This window comes from Salvelinus namaycush, chromosome 11, assembly GCF_016432855.1.
Source record: "Salvelinus namaycush isolate Seneca chromosome 11, SaNama_1.0, whole genome shotgun sequence".
Classification (NCBI taxonomy): domain Eukaryota; kingdom Metazoa; phylum Chordata; class Actinopteri; order Salmoniformes; family Salmonidae; genus Salvelinus; species Salvelinus namaycush.
In genome coordinates this window covers 9,128,715-9,148,825 of record NC_052317.1, presented here as the reverse complement: position 1 = coordinate 9,148,825, position 20,111 = coordinate 9,128,715, and the positions used below count along the sequence as shown (strand labels likewise).

The following is a 20,111-nucleotide window of genomic DNA, read 5'->3' as shown; positions in this document are numbered from 1 at the left end:
CCCTACAGATGTAGGATCTTAATTTGAACACTCTTGTTGCTGTGAAATTTCCTGCATTGCAGGAAATGCAAATTTGTAGTACATTCAAGGTTTAAAAGGGCTTCTAACGTTTGTAATTTCCACACAAAAAAATCGGACTTGATTCGCCCTGAAGAAAAATGTATCAACCTCTACAAAAAATATCCATTAATTATAATCCACATAATAACTCACATTTCCTCTTGCTGCAGGATTATTTTCCTGCTGTAGCAAACTGTCTCAAATTAAGATCCTTCTAGATGCCTCACACTAGGGTTTTGTTACACTTTGACCCATGCATGGTTTATAACTCTATGATTGAGGTCTATTGCTATGCTATCTGGACATTCACTGTGTTATAGTTAATGATAACAGTACTCATTACAGATAAGTCCTCAAAGAGAGTTTCTTGGGGCTACCACTGTGCATTTGGAATCTGGGCATTTCCCACTGTGATACAGAGTATCAAAGCAGATTCATGCCAAAACAAATGATAACAGAGAGTTTCTTGTTGCAGGTGAGCAAGATCAGCCTGGTGGATCTGGCTGGGAGTGAGAGAGCAGACTCTACAGGAGCCAAAGGAACCAGGCTGAAGGTGAGAGGGTATTTTGGGTCAACTTTATGAGCTGAATCCGACCCCCCAGTGATATCAATGTATGAATTCCTCCATTTCAAGTTAACATTTCAAGTTGACATGTCTATGAACTTTACAAAGCCTCTAGGCTCTTTCTCAAGATTGTGGAGTGTGTCGTTTTTTGTGTTGCACGCAAGGCTTTTCGTTTGATTAAGTATGCCACGTCTGTTCATTTTCAGGAAGGAGCAAATATCAATAAATCTCTGACCACACTGGGGAAAGTCATCTCTGCTTTAGCTGAAGTGGTGAGAGTCTGTACTTTTCAGTACACAACTCTTCGTCTGTTTGGTCATTGAAGCAATTTTGGTAAGACTGCCAATTAATTAAGTTCTGTCAATTTCTTATTTTTCTAGGACTCAGCACCAAATAAGGTACACAGTTTCAATGACTTCTTCCATTTTTGTTTTCAGAAAATATTTGGGGAAATGGTATTAAGAGATTGGGACGTAGATGATTCACGAGCGTTTCTTCTTATATTTCCCAATAGGTAAATGCACTTTTATTGAGGCAGTATCCTTGTCCTAATTGTTAAAATGAACTGTTAACAGAACAAGAAGAAGAAGAAGGTGGAGAACCACATCCCCTATAGAGACTCAGTGCTGACCTGGCTTCTTAGAGAGAACCTGGGTACGTACTTTCCACCTACTAGCCCAGAACCTGCCGACTACGCCAAATGTAGCGTCCTTATCACTGTTTGCTATTTTATTTAATTCCCCTGCAGATGATGATTCAAAGCTTTTATTCAACTTTTCCATCATTTCCAGGGTGAACAATTCACACGTCTATAAACATATTAGATGCCCATATCCAACCAAGCAGCTTACAACTCAAATCCCACTGGTTTTCAAATACCTGTTTGGTTGTTTCTAGGAACCAACGCTGCCCCCCCATTCTTTTGCAGGGGGCTGTAGCAAACAAAACCCTGAAACATCAATAAACATAAGACATCCAAAGCACACAAGACCTACCAACCTACCTTCGAGTCCTCCCTCACCTACCTGACCAGCCCCAGCCCCCCTTTCCACCTACTAGCCCCGATCCTGCCGACTACGCCAAATGTAGCATCCTTATCACTGTTTACTCTTTTGTTGAATTCCTCTGCAGATGCCCTTTAAATAATCCTTCCTCCTCTCGCCCTCATCCCCAATCAACCTCTTTGCCCCTTTCTGTCCATTAGGAGGTAACTCTCGCACCGCCATGGTGGCAGCCCTCAGCCCTGCTGACATCAACTATGACGAGACCCTGAGCACCCTCAGGTAACAACCCAGCTCTGAGGTCAAATGCTCAGGTTAAAAAACTTTCAAATCCATAGTTATTCTGTGACCCTACAGTACTTCGGTATCACTGTCATCCACTGTGAGGAGCAGTTTTAGTTCCAACCACCTGCCTCCTTATAAAGTAATGTACACAAGTGTAATGACTACACACAAAAGTGGTTCTAAATAGTACAAGACAGGGGTTATTTTTGGTGCTTTATAGAACCCTTGTTTGAAGGTTCAATAAAGAACCATACTCATCAGGTTCTAAATGGAACCTGTATGGTGCTAAAAATAATAATTTCCTAAGGTTCTATAAAGAACCATTAACAGGCAGCTTAACTGGGCGGTTGAGCTAATTTTGACAACCAATTTTAAATGAAATTAAGCATATGCATTTTGTTTGGCATATTTTATCATCTCATCCAATGTAATTTAGTAAATTGATCATGCGGTTATCGATATTGGACTCCCATATTTTTTAAAACATGCATTCAAAGATGGTTGAAAACCAGCAAGTGAACGTGAGCAAAACCTAACCTCATTTACCAATTATTATTCTTAATTTTTAACTAATTGTGTATAAAATGGACAATTACAACGTTGCAAAATGTTGTTGACCTCTAAAACATAATTTAAGAATGATTCAATTACAAATGTGTTGTTGTTACTAATTTAGGAACTCTTGAAATCTATGCTCTACCAGGCGGTTGAGTTGCCCATTAAAGGAATGCTATTTAGTCAAAGCTAGTGATAATCGACAATGGAGAAATATTGTTATGGGACTTTCTTTGTCTGTGCAAATACAAAAATCCTTTAAAATTCATATCCTGATTCAATGTCTGCCTGTTATCTTCTATATGTTTCACAATATCATTCAATACATGTCATTTCACTGGTATTCTAAGCATATAAACTGTAAACACATTAATTGACATGCATTGCAATATTCATATTTCGACACACAAATGTATACTATTTTATTAATAATTGATATAAGTCCTCATTTAACTAGGGATATCTTCCATTATAAGTAAATGAAGCATACATAATGTAAATACATGTATCATTTTTGGATGTTTTAAAAAGTCTATGCAAATTCCGATACAAAACTAGTTTACTCTAAATGGGCAACTCAACCGCGCGGCTGAGATGTTTGCAATGCATTATCTCTTAAAGTTTAACTCTTGCAAAGAAAAGTCCTTCAATTATGGCCTGTTCTGAGGCTAATACACATCTTTTACAGAAAAAGATATATACGTTTTTCTTGGTGTGCCAGTTAAAGGGTTAAGAAAGGTTCTATATAGCACCATTTATTATTATTTTTAATTAAAAATGAAAAAATGAAATGTCTTGAGTCAGTAAGTATTCAACCCCTTTGTTATGGCAAGCCTAAATAAGTTCAGGCTTAACAAGTCACATAATAAGTTGCATAAACTCACTCTGTGTGCAATAATAGTGTTGAACATGTTTTTTGAATGACTACCTCATCTCTGTACCCCACACAATTATCTCTAAGTTCCCTCAGTCGAGCAGTGAATTTCAAACAGATTCAACCATAAATCAATCAAATGTATTTATAAAGCCCTTCTTACATCAGCTGATGTCACAAAGTGTTCTACAGAAACCCAGCCTTAAACCCCAAACAGCAACCAATGCAGGTGTAGAAGCACGGCGGCTAGGAAAAACTTCCTAGAAAGGCCAGAGCCTAGGAAGAAACCTAGAGAGGAACCAGGCTATGAGGGGTGGCCAGTCCTCTTCTGGCTGTGCTGGGTGGAGATTATAACAGAACATGGCCAAGATGTTCATAGATGACCAGCAGGGTCAAATAATAATAATCACAGTGGTTGTCGAGGTTGCAGCAGGTCAGCACCTCAGGAGTAAATGTCAGTTGGCTTTTCATAGCCGATCATTGAGAGTATCTCTACCGCTCCTGCTGTCTCTAGAGAGTTGAAAACAGCAGGTCTGGGACAGGTAGCACGTCCAGTGAACAGGTCAGGGTTCCATAGCTGCAGGCAGAACAGTTGAAACTGGAGCAGCAGCACGGCCAGGTGGACTGGGGACAGCAAAGAGTCATCAGGCCAGGTAGTCCTGAGGCATGGTTCTCGGGCTCAGGTCCTCCAAGAGAGAGAAAGAAAGAAAGAAAGAAAGAGAGAGAATTAGAGAGAGCATACTTACTGTAAGACAGGAGAAATACTCCAGCTATAACAGACTGACCCTATCCCCCCGACACATAAACTACTGCAGTATAAATACTGGAGGCTGAGACAGGAGGGGTTGGGAGACACTGTGGCCCCGTCCGACGATACCCCCGGACAGGGCCAAACAGGCAGGATATAACCCCACCCATTTTGCCAAAGCACAGCACCCAGACCACTAGAGTGATATCTTCAACCACCAACTTACCATCCTGAGACAAGGCCGAGTATAGTCCACAATGTTTTCCGCTACGGCACAACCCAAGGTGGGGCGCCAACCCGGACAGGAATCTCACGTCAGTGACTCAACCCACTTAAGTGACGCACCCCTCCTAGGGACGGCAGGGAAGAGCACCAGTAAACCAGTGACTCAGCCCCTGTAATAGGGTTAGAGGCAGAGAATCCCAGTGGAGAGATGGGAACCGGCCAGGCAGAGACAGCAAGGGCGGTTCGTTGCTCCAGTGCCTTTCCGTTCAGCTTCACACTCCTGGGCCAGACTACACTCAATCATAGGACCTACTGAAGAGATGAGTCTTCAATAAAGACTTAAAGGTTGAGACCGAGTCTACTTCTCTCACATGGATAGGCAGACCATTCCATAAAATTGAGCTCTATAGGAGAAAGCCCTGCCTCCAGCTGTTTGCTTAGAAATTCTAGGGACAGTAAGGAGGCCTGCGTCTTGTGACCGTAGCCTACGTGTAGGTATGTACGGCAGGACCAAATCAGAAAGATGGGTAGGAGCAAGCCCATGTAATGCTTTGTAGGTTAGCAGTACAACCTTGAAATCAGCCCTTGCCCTAACAGGAAGCCAGTGTAGAGAGGCTAGCACTGGAGTAATATGATAAAAAAATTTGGTTCCGGTCAAGATTCTAGCCGCCGTGTTTAGCACTAACTGAAGTTTATTTAGTGCTTTATCCGGGTTGCCGGAAAGTAGAGCATTGCAGTAGTCTAACCTAGAAGTGACAAAAGCATGGATACATTTTTCTGCATAATCTTTTGGACAGAAAGTTTCAGATTTTTGCAATGTTACGTAGATGGAAAAAAGCTGTCCTTGAAAGTCTTGATTTGTTTGTCCAAAGAGAGATCAGGGTCCAGAGTAACGCCGAGGTCCTTCACAGTTTTATTTGAGACGACTGTACAACCATCTTGATTAATTGTCAGATTCAACAGAAGATCTCTTTGTTTCTTGGGACCTAGAACAAGCATCTCTGTTTTGTCCGAGTTTAAAAGTAGAACATTTGCCGCCATCCACTTCTTTATGTCAGAAACACAGGCTTCCAGGCAGGGCAATTTTGGGGCTTCACCATGTTTCATCGAAATGTACAGCTGTGTGTCATCCGCATAGCAGTGAGGTAAAATTTACCTCACCAAGAGGTAAAATATATAGTGAAAACAATAGTGGTCCTAAAACAGAGCCTTGAGGAACACCAACATTTACAGTTGATTTGTCAGAGGACAAACCATCCACAGAGACAAACTGATATCTTTCCGACAGATAAGATCTAAACCAGGCCAGAACTTGTCCGTGTAGACCAATTTGGGTTTCCAATCTCTCCAAAAGAATGTGGTGATCGATGGTATCAAAGGCAGCACTAAGGTCTAGGAGCACGAGGACAGATAAAGACCAGGTAGGTTTTCCAAGGCCTCACAAAGAAGCATAGACATTGAATATTCCTTTGAGCATGGTGAAGTTATTAATTCCACTTTGGATGGTGTATCAATACACCCTGTCACTACAAAGATACAGGTGTCCTTCCTAACTCAGTTGCAGGAGAGGAAGGAAACCACTCAGTGATTTCACCATGAGGCCAATGATGACTTTAAAGCAGTTAGGGTTTAATGGCTGTGATAGGAGAAATTGAGGATGGATCAACAACATTGTCGTTACTCCACAGTACTAACCTAATTGACAGAGTGAAAAGAAGGAAGCCTGTACAGAATAAAAATATTCCAAAACATGGATGCCGTTTGCAACAAGGCAGTAAAGAAATACTGAAACAAATGTGGCAAAGCTATTAACTTTTTGTCCTCAATACAAAGTGTTATGTTTGGGGCAAATCTAATACAACACATTACTGAATACCACGCTCCATATTTTCAAGCATAGTGGTGGCTGCATCATGTTATGGGTATGCTTGTAACGGGACTTGGGAGTTTTTCAGGATAAAAAAGAAACAGAATGGAGCTAAGCACAGGCAAAATCCTATAGGAAAACCTGGTTCATTCTGCTTTTCACCAGACATTGGGAGATTAATTCACCTTTCAGCAAATAATCTAAAACACAAGGCCAAATCTACGCTGGAGTTGCTTAACAAGAAGACAGTGAATGCTCCTGAGTGGCCGAGTTACATCTGTTTGAAAATCTATGGCAAGACCTGAAAATGGTTGTCTAGCAATGATCAACAACCAATTTGACAGAGCTTGAAGAATTTTGAAAATAATAATGGGCAATTGCTGTACAATTCCGGTGTGGGAAGCTCTTAGAGACTTACCCAGAAAGACTCATAGCTGTAGTCACTGCCAAAGGTGCTTCTATTTGATCCATTGTTAATTCAGGCTGTAAAACAACAAAATGTTGAATAAGTCTAGGGGTATGAATGCTGTACTTTCTGAAGACACCTTTATAGAGAATGGTTGTAAAGAACCTTTCTCAATGTGGTCAGCCATATTATATTTAAAATGATGTAAGTGTTAATAGACAAGTTGAGATATCGCTGGAACAGCTGGGGGTCCCTGAGGAGATAATTGAGAACCACTGATTGATTTAGTCAACTGTTCTCAACTGGCACCAGGCCATATGTGAGTCTTTCACAAGACACCGTCACTGGCCGTCGTTATATAAAATAGCATAACACAACACATTAGATAAACTGGAATGACACTCTCACTCACGGTTACACAAAAAGAGCTGTGAGCAAACCAGGCCGAGCCTCCTCCCCTACATTTTAACTATCACTAAAAGAGCAAAGGACCCTTTTGTGAACTGCAAAGAACAATTGAAGAGCTCAAAGTGTTCTTTGAGTCATTATGTGTCCACATAGAACCATCACCCTTCCCAAAGAACCCTTGAGGAACCCTCATTTTTATGCATTGAGAGACTAAACCAGGAAGTAATCCAGGAACTGCAAATAATGATACCTTCAACCTATGTTGTCCCTATCAATGACGATGTTTCTCCCATCATATAAACAGTGGACACATTTTGGGGCGAACTTGCCTTTTAATGGTTTTGATCCTTCCCAGGTATGCTGACCGCGCCAAACAGATCCGCTGTAACGCCGTCATCAACGAGGACCCCAACAACCGTCTGGTGCGTGAGCTGAAGGAGGAGGTGTGCCGACTCAAGGACCTCCTCTACGCCCAGGGTCTGGGAGACATCATAGACAGTGAGTACACACACACACACACACACACACACACACACACACACACACACACACACACACACACACACACACACACACACACAGGATGAGAGCCATACAGATGTGTGTGTGAGTGTCTCACACACTCTTCTCTCTCCTCTTTCCTCTCAGCGTATCGATGTCCCGATCCTGTGATAGCTGGTTTGAAAAGTGTGTATATTCTAGCAACCCCCCGCTTTGCAGCTAACTGAAAACAAAGCTAAACCTCTACCATACTAAAATCCTATAACACCCCAGAGCTATATGGAAGGACTCCAACCCAAAACCCATCTAAAATCTATAAATCCAGTACACTGAAGAAAAGAAACTCCGATTTTTACTGTCCACCTCTTGGGGACTGGAATGCGTCTCAAGAGTCTAACATGGCATCTTCTCCTCATCTCCTTTTTCTTCATCTGCACTGATCTGCAAACATGGGATAGGTGAAAGCAAGATGGTGGACTCCTCTAAGAGAATAGACTTTCCCCTTTCCAGTCCTTTCAGATCAGTGCAGATGAAGATGGGGGGGGAGGAAGCCATTTTAGACTGTTGGGATGCAGCCTGTGTTACACTCTGGATCTCTGGGTGTGTAGCTATCTGATTGGACGCTCTGCTTCTGTAGAGGGTCTTTGATATGCCAGGTTCTTAATGTGGGCTCTGGCTAGGGCTCTAGAGCTCTGCTGCCTTACTTCTAATTCACACTGCTTGCCCTGCATAATTGTCGCTTGCGGGATACATTTATTTTTTGGGAATTGCATTGACTTTAATTGAATAATACTTTCACAGCCTTTCAACCTGGAGATTATGCTGCAAGTAAGAACTAAACTACATTTATTCTAGATTGGCTGCCCTATATATCATATGACATTGCTTGTTTTTAGCTTGTTACTGTATGTATTTTGCATATGAACGGCAGAGAAAAGCGTTTGCTCTCTTAACTTCTCGTATGCTTTGCATATCCATCAGTGTAAGTTGCTCTTTTCTCGCTCTCTCTGCAATGCCTTTGGTGAGCACCGGTCTCTGCTTCTACGATACATCTTTTTTTGAGCTCTCTTCTTCTGTTTTTACTCCTCCCTTCTTTCCCCTTTCCTCCTTATATCCACTTCTCTGCGTTTTTCTCTCCACCCCCCAATGTCTCCTCCTCCTCACCTTCCTGCTGTTTGCTCCCTCTCTTTCCTTCTCTCCCCCACACACTCCCGCTCTTCTTCTGGCAGACTTGTGCGATTACAAGAACTTTGTCAATAATCGCCAGGCTGTCAATCAAACGGGTGATCTATCCACAGTGACCAATGCCATGACTGGGATGAGCCCTTCCCCCTCTCTCTCCGCCCTGTCCAGCCGTGCGGGCTCCATGGCAAACCTGCATGACCGCATCTTCAGCCCCGCCTCCGAGGAGGCCATAGAGAGACTCAAGGTAGGGAGGGGGAAGGGAGGGAGGGTGAACTTAAGAGGTGGTGAGTGAGTGAGCGAGCGAGCGAGATGGAAGGAGAAAGAGACAGGGTGGGAAGGAGAGAGAGAGGAGGAGAGGAAGGGCAGTGGAGAGATAGAGGGATAGTTAGACAGCTGCGGACAGATGGAGAAATAGATCAGGGAGGGGAACCAGGAGGTTAGAGATAGATGGTAAGGGTCATGGAGGCTAACCATAGTGTTATGGCGTGTATGTACCACGCCAACTTAGACATTTGTCGTTCTTTTCACTCTAGGAAACAGAGAAAATCATTGCGGAGCTCAATGAGACATGGGAGGAGAAGCTGCGCCGTACTGAAGATATCCGGATGCAGAGGTGTGTCAGACGGATTTAACCATGAACCATTATCCTTATCTGAGTCCATCTGTCTCAAATAACTGTGGTTCTGTGCCATATGTAGGGAGGCCCTACTGGCTGAGATGGGTGTGGCCATGAGAGAAGATGGAGGCACTGTGGGCGTGTTCTCCCCCAAGAAGGTCAGAACCCCAGTACACCCCTTATGGCAACTGTAGTGAGATGTACTACAGTACCCATAATCCTCTGTACATGATATCCATTTCCATCATGCTACAACAACCCCCGTCAACAATATTTCAACACAAAATGTCAACATATGTGGGTGAAAAGTCACAATGTTCTTGTCCTTCTTTTAGACCCCTCACCTGGTAAACCTGAATGAGGACCCACTGATGTCTGAGTGCTTGCTCTACTACATCAAAGATGGGACCACCAAGTGAGAACTACTCCTTAATCTGCAGGAAATGTGTACCTCTTTTGTATTGAAGTGGCCTCCAGTCCTGTAGTACAGTGCAGATGGATTTGGAGTAGGGAGTCAGCTGTTTAAGTTTACTACCTGGAATATCAAGGATAAAAATGGTCCTGTGAAGTGGGCCACGATATTTCCTTCAGAATTTGAAGAGTGAAACCGTGTTCTTAACAAGAAAGACATCTATGTAAAGCAAATCGATCTACTCCATATCCTATGCATCTTTCCCTCAGGGTTGGACGTGAAGATGCCAGAAGTCGCCAGGACATCGTGCTCAGTGGCCATTTTATCCAAGACGAGCACTGCACCTTCAGTAGCACCGCAGGCTCCGGGGGAGAAGGTGAGACTGAACTGACCAACTGTGGACGAACCATGATAGTTTCTATTAGTTCTAGTTCTATGAGGAAAAATCAGCAGCAGATTTTGCTTGCGTGCACCAGAGGTTATAGGGTCTGTAGAGACTGGGACTAGTGAGACTGGGTTATGGACTAAAGAGACTTTGACTAGTGAGGCTGTAGTTATAGTGAATTATAAACTGGGTGGTTCGAGCCCTCAATGCTGATAGACTGACAGCCGTAGTTTATCAAACCGTATACCATGGGTATGACAAAACATTTATTTGTACTTCTCTAATTACGTTGGTAACCAGTTTATAAAAGCAATAAGGCATGAGGGGGGTGTGGTATATGGCCAATATACCACGGCTAAGGGCTGTTCTTAGGCACGACGCAACGCCATATAACACACGGCGATATGTCATGCCTTATTGCTTTTATAAACTGGTTACCAATGTAAAATGGTTAGCATGGCAACTACTGTAGCTATCTAGTAAACTTGCTAGCTACTTCAGTGAATGTTGAACACGTTTCTTCCGGCAAATGAACACATTTCTAGCGCAAATGTGTTCAATTATAATCATGGTACAAAAGAGATAATCAACTCGGGCCTCTATGCGTTCTCTGGAAAATCGTGTAACACCGTGGAAGGTCCGCTAGCGCGTCGTGGAACACACCTTCCACCTCATTCATTATTTTCCAAAGAACGCAAAGCCCCTCGTTGATTATCCCTTATGTAATCACAGCAGAAAAAGACAATAGTTAGCCGACCAGTTGCCTTTTACCCTCTTGCCTTTACCTATGCAGGCTTTGTAGATCACAGCTCATTAAGGGCAAGCAAATGATACATTCAGTACATGTACATCAGGGCTGCCCAATTCCCGGTCCCGGAGGGCCAAAACACGTCTGGTTTTTGTTTCTATGCGGTAGTTAATTGCACTCACCTGGTGTGACAGGTCTGAATTAGTCCCTGATTGGAACGAGAGGATGAAAACTAGAAGTGTTTTGGTCCTCCAGGACTGGAATTGGGCAGCCCTGATGTAGAGTAAGAAAGGGAGCCATTGTAGAATGGCCAAAGGCTCACCATCCCCGGTGGTTCTTGTCTGTTGATGATGATGACACAGGGAACGTCATCCTGGAGCCCTGCGAGGGGGCTGAGATCTACGTCAACGGGAAACTGGTGACCACGCCTACTCTGCTTCGTTCAGGTAAGGCTTAAACCCCTCAGAATCTTCCACTAAGTACGGGAAAAGATATACAACAGACACAAAACATACTGAAAAACACTACACTGATTTTAATTCAATATTTTGTATTCGTCTTGGCATGAATCTGCTTCCATATACAACATCATAAATACACAAAGAATCACCATAGGTGATTCACACTTGAACAGTCCAAGGTTAAAATCATTACAGTTTTTGACAATTGCTTAGACAGGATTTCTGAAACTATGGCTCCTCGTCTCTAGACTCTACACACAAAACCCCAAAACACACACGCACAACATGCAAAACGTCACACATCTCTTGCAAAACCAAACACTTTATTCAAAACGATTTGAACTCTTCTCAAAGTGGTGTTTTTGCATCACAACTTTACACACAAACCATCAAATAATTAGCTCTTATACACGCCGACTACACACGGATGTGACAAATGTAAAACACTACCGCCTTGTGTCTTTTGCATGTTCAGCGGAGACCACGGCAGTTTGTCATAGCACTCACACGTACATGTATGTGCACAAATATATACAGTATGTATGCATATTCAGTATATATTCACACTATAAACAGAAATGCAAGGAGGGAAAAAATAAAATGTATTTCTTTCTCAAAACATTGTGTTTTCATTCTCCTCCTCCTTGTCCTCGTCTTCATCTCACTCCTCTTCCTCCAACTCTCCAAAATTGGCCTCCTTTGTTGTCCAAACCAAGCAAGACAACCTGAAACCTATTTACAGTGCTCAAGCTCTGATTTCTAAGTGAAGAAATTAGCTATAAGTGTTTTCACACGTGAGCACTGGGCGTAGGTAATCGCTAAATGAGTGTGGCATTTTGAATGGCAGTGTTTTCCAAACGAAACACAAGACCTGTTAGTTTTGAATGATGTGTCTCTTGTAGAGAACTGTGTTTAGTGTTTTGCAAAAAGTGTATTTTACAATTTGCAAACTGAGTGTAAAGCAGATAATGTACTTGCGGTATTGCAGACTTGGTCTGAATTTAGGTACATGAGTTAATGGTTTCACTGTGTGCCTCCAGTACCACTTTTAGTGTGTAAGCGATTGTAAAAAACTGTAATAGGTTTATGACATTGATGAAATGACTGAGGTGTGATGCGATTGACCTGACTCCTGACCTCAGGAAATCGCATTATCATGGGGAAGAGCCATGTGTTCCGCTTCAATGACCCGGAGCAGGCGCGGCAGGAGCGGGAGAGGACCCCCTGCGCTGAGACCCCCGTGGAGCCCGTGGACTGGGCCTTCGCCCAGAGAGAGCTGCTGGAGAAACAGGGCATCGACATGAAGCAGGAGATGGAGTCAAGGTACAATAACAGATGGACTGCCTTTGGCAAAGCACCAGCTGTAATAACATATCATCCCTTTGTATGACTTTGTATGACTTTGCTTGAAAATGATTTGCAATAATTTTGTTTGCAGGCTTCAAGAGTTGGAAGATCAATACCGCCGAGAACGAGAGGAGGCCAGTAACCTTCTGGAACAACAGAGACTGGTAAGACAGGCCACTAAGAGATACCCCTTAAAAAGCAAATCTTTAGTTTTTATAAATACAGGTAACTGCGTAAACAAAGGAAACACTTGAGTAAACGAGGGACACAAAGTACTGTATATTGAAAGCAATTGCTTCCACACAGGTGTGGCTCCTGTGTTAATTAAGCAGTTATCATCCCATGACTAGGGTCATGTATAAAAATGCCCAGTTGCCCATTAATTTCTATACCATGGCTAGAAGAAGACATCTCAGTGACTTTGAAAGAGGGGTCTCAAATGAGCATAAGGAGGGGGTTTAAAGGGTGTTTGTGTCTGTCACCAGATCTCAACCCAATTGAACACTAATGGGAGATTCTGAATTGGCGCCTGATACAGTTTTCCACCACCAGCAACAAAACACCAAATGATGGAAGAATGGTGTCACATCCCTCCAATAGAGTTCTAGACACTTGTAGAATCTATGCCCAAGGCGCATTGAAGCTGTTCTAGCTGCTCGTGGTGGCCCAGCGCCCTATTAAAACACTTTTTTGGGTGTTTCCTTTATTTTGGCAGTTACTTGTATATGAAGACACTCAGTGGCCAGTTTATTAGGTACTCCCATCTAGTACCGGGTCGGACCCCTCGTTTGCGTCCATAACATCCTGAATTCTTCGTGGGCATGGATTATACAAGGTGTGGCGTTCAAACGTTGCTCAATTGGTATCAAGGGATCTAACATGTGCCAGGAAAACGTTCCCTACACCACCGCCACCAGCCTGTACCATTGATACCAGGCAGGATGGGACCATGGACTCATGCTGCTTACACCAAATCCTGACTCTGACATCAGCATGATGCAACAGGAACTGGGATTCCTCGGACCAGGCAATGTTTTTCCACTCCTCAATTGTCCAGTGTTGGTGATCGCGTGCCCACTGGAGCCGCTTCTTCTTGTTTTTAGCTGATAGGAGTGGAACCCGGTGTGGTCGTCTGCTGCAATAGCCCATCCGTGACAAGGACCGACGTGTTGTGCGTTCCAAGATGCGGTTCTGCCCACCACTGTTATTAGGACTGCCACTTACTAGATGTTTTTTGTCTCACCATTCTCAGTAAACTCTAGACACTGTCGTGTGTGAAAAGCCCAGGAGGCCGGCCGTTTCTGAGATACTAGAATCGGCGCGCCTGGCACCGACGATCATACTACGCTCAAAGTCGCTTAGGACATTAGTTTTGCCCATTCTAACGTTGAATCGAAGAGTAACTGAATACCTCGATGCCGGTCTGCCTGCTTTATATAGCGAGCAATGGCCACGTGACTCACTGTCTGTGGGAGAGAACCTTTTTCGTGAACGGGGTGGTGTATCTAATCAAATCAAATCAAATTGTATTAGTCACATGCGCCGAATAAAACAGGTGTAGACCTTACAGTGAAATGCTTACTTACGAGCCCCTAACCAACAATGCAGTTAAATAAATTAAATAAAATAATCTAATCAAATCAAAATAAATAAATACAAAAATAATAAAAATATATATATATATATTAAGAAAATACGAATAAGAAATTAAAGTAACAAGCAATTAAAGAGTAGCAGTAAAATAACAATAGCGAGACTATATACAGGGTGGTACCGGTACAGAGTCAGGGGGCAATGCAAATAGTCTGGGTAGCCATTTGATTAGATGTTCAGGAGTCTTATGGCTTGGGGGTAGACGCTGTTTAGAGGCCTCTTGGACCTAGGCTTGGCGCTCCGGTACCGCTTTTCGTGCGGTAGCAGAGAGAACAGTCTATGACTAGGATGGCTGGAGTCTTTGACCATTTTTAAACTAGCCAGTGAGTGTATATGGCCGTTATTCTGTCATGTGATTTGATGTGTCTGTACCGGGGTCTCTCCCAGGACTATGAGAGTAAACTGGAGGCCCTGCAGAAACAGGTGGACAGAAACTCCCGTTACCTGGAGTCCCCAGACGAAGAGGAGGAGCCTGAGGAGGAAGGTGAGACATTGATTGACAGTTACCCATCTAGAACAACCTCTACAAATGTTTACAATGATTTTGAAATCAAATATCTATTTCTGAGGTAAGGCCAGAGAATGGAGTATTTTCTGAATTATGGAATGTTTTAAGTTTTTCCCGTAGTTCCGTGGACAAAGCGTGAGATGGAGCTTGTATCCTGGGCGTTCCGTAAGTGGCGTTTCTACCAGTTCACCTCCCTCAGGGACCTGCTGTGGGGAAACGCCATCTTCCTCAAGGAAGCCAACGCCATCAGTGTGGAGCTCAAGAAGAAGGTACACTGTCATTGTATACAATCTATAAAGTAGAACAAGGATTCAGTGGTGAAACTGGGTGGTATCAGTCAGTTCAGTCAATCTACCAAATGAGTGTACATCGAATGAGTCTATTCTTAGAAAACAATGAATCGATTCAATGAGTCAGCAAAGACTGGTATTGCGAAACAGTGCCCCTGCAAATTCATTGAATCAGATCGGCTCTATTGTGAATCGGTTCGATGAGTCCGCAAAATGAGATTTGAATTGACAACAACGATTTTTGTCGCTAACCTGCTCACATGCTAAAATGCTAAAAGGGTCCTCTCCTTTACAGGTCCAGTTCCAGTTTGTGCTGCTGACAGACACACTGTACTCCCCGTTGCCCCCGGACCTGCTGCCCCCCAGCGTGGCCATGGAGCGGGAGAAACGGCCCTTCCCCAGCACCATCGTAGCTGTGGAGGTCCAGGACCAGAAGAACGGTGCCACACACTGCTGGACCTTGGAGAAACTCCGGTGTGTGTGTGTGTGTGTGTGTGTGTGTGTGTGTGTGTGTGTGTGTGTGTGTGTGTGTGTGTGTGTGTGTGTGTGTGTGTGTGTGTGTGTGTGTGTGTGTGTGTACAGTATTACTATTCTTGTGAGGACCTTGACATTAGACTGTGTGAGTGCGTTTGTGTCTCTAAGCATTTGTTCTGGTTATTTATCTACGGCTTTACATTATGATATGTGTCTCTGTACACACAAGGCCCTGGTATGTAGGCCTATATGGACTTACCCAGTCTGCGTCTACTTTACAGTGTCTGTTGCTCTGATGTGCTCTGTCCTGATCGTGTGCGTTGTCTTTGCTGCCCCCTATAGACAGAGGCTGGACCTGATGAGGGAGATGTACGACCGTGCGGCGGAGGTGCCTAGCAGCACTGTGGAGGACTGTGACCAGGCCCTGACTGGAGGAGACCCCTTCTATGACCGCTTCCCATGGTTCCGTCTGGTTGGCAGGTCAGTCACCGTCCCAGTTCCTAGTCTTTTCAAGTGTCATTCTCTTCCTTTCTTGAGGTAATCACTAAGTAGCCAGTGGTTTCCTAATAAGAGCAAAAGGATGGAAACAGATACAATACACTTATAGGAGGATGCACATGATAAATATTTGAACAGATGCAGGGTCAGTAGACTTGCCCCACTAGAGATTACCTCAACATTCTACGACGGTCCTCTGCTCTGAAATGATTGCCCTGTGTCTGATACAGCTCCTCCTCTCTATCTATCCATCTCTCCCTCTCTATTCCTCTCGCCCTCTCTCCCCCTCTATTCCCCTCTCCCCATCTATTCCTCTCTCCCCCTCTATTCCTCTCTCCCCCTCTATTCCCCTCTCCCCATCTATTCCTCTCTCCCCCTCTATTCCCCTCTCCCCATCTATTCCTCTCTCCTCCTCTATTCCTCTCTCCCCCTCTATTCCTCTCTCCCCCTCTATTCCTCTCTATCTCTTTCTCCCCTTCTATTCCTCCCTTGTCCGCAGGGCCTTTGTGTACCTGAGTAACCTGCTGTACCCCGTGCCGCTTGTGCACCGCGTGGCCATCGTCAGTGAAAAGGGAGAGGTGAAGGGCTTCCTCAGGGTGGCAGTGCAGGCCATCTCAGGTACCAGCTACTGTGCCATATTGTCATGGCTCTATCCTTTTATTGTGCGATAAATTGTGTTAACATACAGTATTAGACACAAATGTTTAGTGTTTTGTAAAGGACACCCAAGTGGATGCTGAGAGAGTAGTGAATTGCTGTTTGATAAAAATGCCCTTCAAAAAGGACGAGGTTACAAAATGTTTATTGTCTCTCCCCAGCTGATGAAGAAGCCCCGGACTATGGTTCTGGTGTAAGGCAGTCAGGAACCGCCAAGATATCCTTTGAGGACCAACAGTTTGAGAAGGTAGAATCCGTAAGAAATGATACATGAACTTGAATACTTGCCAAATCGCTGTCTGCATTCAGTATCTAGATTATGAAAATGCTGTGTCATTATTTAAAAGGCCATGTGTTTGGCTGGTCAGTTCCAGACAGAGTCGTGTTCTGGCGGCATGTCCCATTCTAACACCTCTCATGAAGAGCTACGCTTCGTGGAAGGGGAGGGACAGAACTCTGATATAGGAGCTGACCCTGACGAGGTCAACAACAACACCTGTGCAGGTAAGGAGATCCTACCAATCATATTGTTTTTCGATTACATAATTGTGGCGGTAGATATGGACAGCACACATTTGTTTAGTAGGGGAAGACTTAACTGAAAGGTCATGTACTTATAATTTGTGTAAGTCATGGCGCAGGAGTAAAGCACTGTGTCTCCCTGTCATACCGTGTGCAGGACTGCAGGCATTTACTGTCTTTATCATGTGTACTTACCATGACCACAGACTTGTCCCCCATCACAGCCACACCAGAGGTCCCCAGGAGCCCACTGAAGGGTGGTCTGGGTCTGGAACTGCCCCTGGAGAAGGCCCTGTCCCACCTCCACATAGGCTCCACCTTCACCTTCAGGGTCACAGTGCTGCAGGCCTCCAGCATTTCCGCTGAGTATGCTGACATCTTCTGCCAGTTCAAGTAAGTGCCTCCCATTCGTTCAAGCCCTTTCATTTTGTTGTATTTTAGCTTTGACCAGGACGGTTTTAGGGAGAGACTTGACAAGATGTCAGTGAGGAAAAGTGTTTTGAATGATGATGATGACAAGATGATGCATAAAGAGGCATTTGTTTCTAAAATCTCTCCTTAGGAACATCTGCAAGTGCCAGTGGTTCAGGTACTTTAAGAATGTAAACTCCCTGAATTCAGGGAGTACCATGGGTATTGGACCGGTTCTGAATATGCTTTTACCTTGTAAATGTGTCTGTGGACTGTTTAGAAACAAAACATTTAATTTCGTACCATTCAACTCCATAGGTGGATGTGTGAGTCCGGTCGCTAACCAAGGCAGTACGACCTTGAGAGCACAGGCAAGCGATGTCTTGCGTGTTTTGGCCTATCCAGATCAGTATGTCGCAACCCCTCGTGGGGTTTCCTGAAACCCAACACCCATACTACTAGTTTAATCTCTCTATGATGTTCACACTGGGATTTAAACCGACCCAACATGAAAAAAATTGAACTGAAGAATAGAACTGAGACAAGACCCCTTTCTCTTGAGCACAGACTGACGAAAAGCTGCAGTTATAACGTCTCTGCGTCACATGGCGGAACATTCTTTGCCGTCAGTGCTATAATGATATTAATAATACATTTTATTTGCATCTTTCAAGATACCCAAGGACACTTGCAGAGTAAGAAAAAATTGCTAATACATAAACATGACGATACTAAAAGCAAGGCGCATGACACCCGAAAAATGGACAACAAAGAAAGAACAGCAACGACAGCGACAAAGTCATCAAGGCAGTTCCAATTGAGAGGCTTACTTGGACAATCTCTGTATCCCTTACACGATAAGAATATTAAAAAGACCAAAAAACAGCTAGGCCAAGGTTTAAAACGCACCAGGACTTCAGGGGTGAGAACGTTCCAGAGAGTAGGGGGGGCATTGCTGAAGGCACAATCCCCCATGGAGTGTAGTCTGGTGAAGGGGGGTGACCAGTAGACAAGAGACAGATGATCGAAGGCTGCGGGTGGGGGTGTAGATGTGTTACATGTTGGAAAGATAGAAGGGAGCCAAGTCATGCATGGATGTGTAGGTGAGGAGAAGGAATTTGATTGGAAGCCAGTGGAGGTAGAGAGGTATGGGTGTGATGTGCTCCCAGGGTTTGGTGCGGGTGAGGAGTCTTATAGCTGAGTTCTAGATATACTGACGTTTGTTGAGGGAGCTGGCAGGGAGTCCATTGCAATAGTCCAGGCGTGAGGTAATGAAGGCATATATAAGGGTTTCAGCAATCGAGTCGGTAAGTGAGGGGCTGAGACTGCCTATGTTCTGGAAGAAGGCAGCTTTTGTGATGGTTTCAATGTGGGCATCAAAGGTGAGTGTGGAATCGAGGATGACCCTCAGATTATTCACCTGAGAGGTAGGACAGATCGAGCAGCCGTCGACGTTAAGGTCAAACTCCTCAACCTTCTTCAGGAGAGATCTGGGTGCCACCAACATAGCTTCTGTCTTATTGCCGTTGAACTTCCGGACGTCGAGCTCATCCATGTTTTTATGTTTTTTAGACAGTTGACAAGTGATGATGGGGGGGGGTGTCAGAGGTGGGTTTGGAGTGAACATAGATTTGTGTGTCATCAGCGTAACATTGGAATTCCAGATTGTGTTGACGGAGGATTTGGCCGGAATGGTACGATATAGATGATGATTAAGAGTGGCCCTAAGACTGAGCCTAAAATGCCTGATTTGAAGGGACTCAAAGATGTTATGTGCGGCTGGAGTTGGGAACCTACAGCACCGCTCAATGACTTTAGCCAGGAAGGTAAGGTTGGATATGGGCCGGGAGTTGTTGAGGTTAGTTGGGTCAAGTCCTTGTTTTTTCAGAATGGGTGTGGTAACAGCCAGTTTGAGTTCAGGGGTTACAGAGCCAGAGCAGAGGGACACATTGACAATGTCAACCATGAGGGGAAAGAGTGGGAGTTGGGCATAGGGTCAAGTGAGCAGGTTGAGGCTTTGGTGTCTAGACCAGAGATGAACACCGCATCAACAGGGGAGAAGGTGGAGAGTGAGGGGGGGTCGTTACGTGGCAGTAGTAGCTTCTAGATCATGGAGAAGGGAGCTCTCAGGTTATGACCTTTACTGATGTTAGAGTAGTGGGTAGACTTGGCCTTGTAGAGAGTGTCAAGGGTTCTCATGGGACTGAATCAGTTCAATCAGGGGGGTTGAGAGTTTTTGCATTTCTGAGGGTCATGGTGCATTTGGTACGGGGCTTGGGGAGGGAGATGGAAAGATTAAATAGGATGGCCACGTGGTCAGAAATGGTGAGGTTCAGGCCACACATGTCGGAGGGATCTATGCCAGTGTAGCACACCAGGTCCAGGTTGTAGCCTTTGACATACGTTGTAAAATTCACATGCTGGAGTGTACACGAACGTTTAAGTTCCC

The 20,111-nt window shown here is 44.2% G+C and overlaps 1 protein-coding gene across 1 annotated transcript in view; it reads left to right on the top strand.

Moving 5' to 3' along the window:
- LOC120056266 (kinesin-like protein KIF1A) overlaps nucleotides 1–20,111 on the top strand; it is a 43,290-nt gene that overhangs the window by 4,824 nt on the left and 18,355 nt on the right. The window contains exons 7-28 of the mRNA XM_039004516.1: nucleotides 536–613; nucleotides 832–897; nucleotides 1,006–1,023; nucleotides 1,201–1,279; nucleotides 1,830–1,908; nucleotides 7,350–7,492; nucleotides 8,794–8,924; nucleotides 9,214–9,293; nucleotides 9,379–9,454; nucleotides 9,632–9,711; nucleotides 9,978–10,084; nucleotides 11,204–11,287; nucleotides 12,445–12,625; nucleotides 12,741–12,813; nucleotides 14,690–14,786; nucleotides 14,931–15,079; nucleotides 15,396–15,574; nucleotides 15,917–16,054; nucleotides 16,572–16,690; nucleotides 16,891–16,976; nucleotides 17,098–17,233; nucleotides 17,476–17,644. Coding sequence (XP_038860444.1) covers nucleotides 536–613; nucleotides 832–897; nucleotides 1,006–1,023; nucleotides 1,201–1,279; nucleotides 1,830–1,908; nucleotides 7,350–7,492; nucleotides 8,794–8,924; nucleotides 9,214–9,293; nucleotides 9,379–9,454; nucleotides 9,632–9,711; nucleotides 9,978–10,084; nucleotides 11,204–11,287; nucleotides 12,445–12,625; nucleotides 12,741–12,813; nucleotides 14,690–14,786; nucleotides 14,931–15,079; nucleotides 15,396–15,574; nucleotides 15,917–16,054; nucleotides 16,572–16,690; nucleotides 16,891–16,976; nucleotides 17,098–17,233; nucleotides 17,476–17,644 — 2,348 coding nt within the window. The remainder of the gene's footprint in view (nucleotides 1–535; nucleotides 614–831; nucleotides 898–1,005; nucleotides 1,024–1,200; nucleotides 1,280–1,829; nucleotides 1,909–7,349; nucleotides 7,493–8,793; nucleotides 8,925–9,213; nucleotides 9,294–9,378; nucleotides 9,455–9,631; nucleotides 9,712–9,977; nucleotides 10,085–11,203; nucleotides 11,288–12,444; nucleotides 12,626–12,740; nucleotides 12,814–14,689; nucleotides 14,787–14,930; nucleotides 15,080–15,395; nucleotides 15,575–15,916; nucleotides 16,055–16,571; nucleotides 16,691–16,890; nucleotides 16,977–17,097; nucleotides 17,234–17,475; nucleotides 17,645–20,111) is intronic.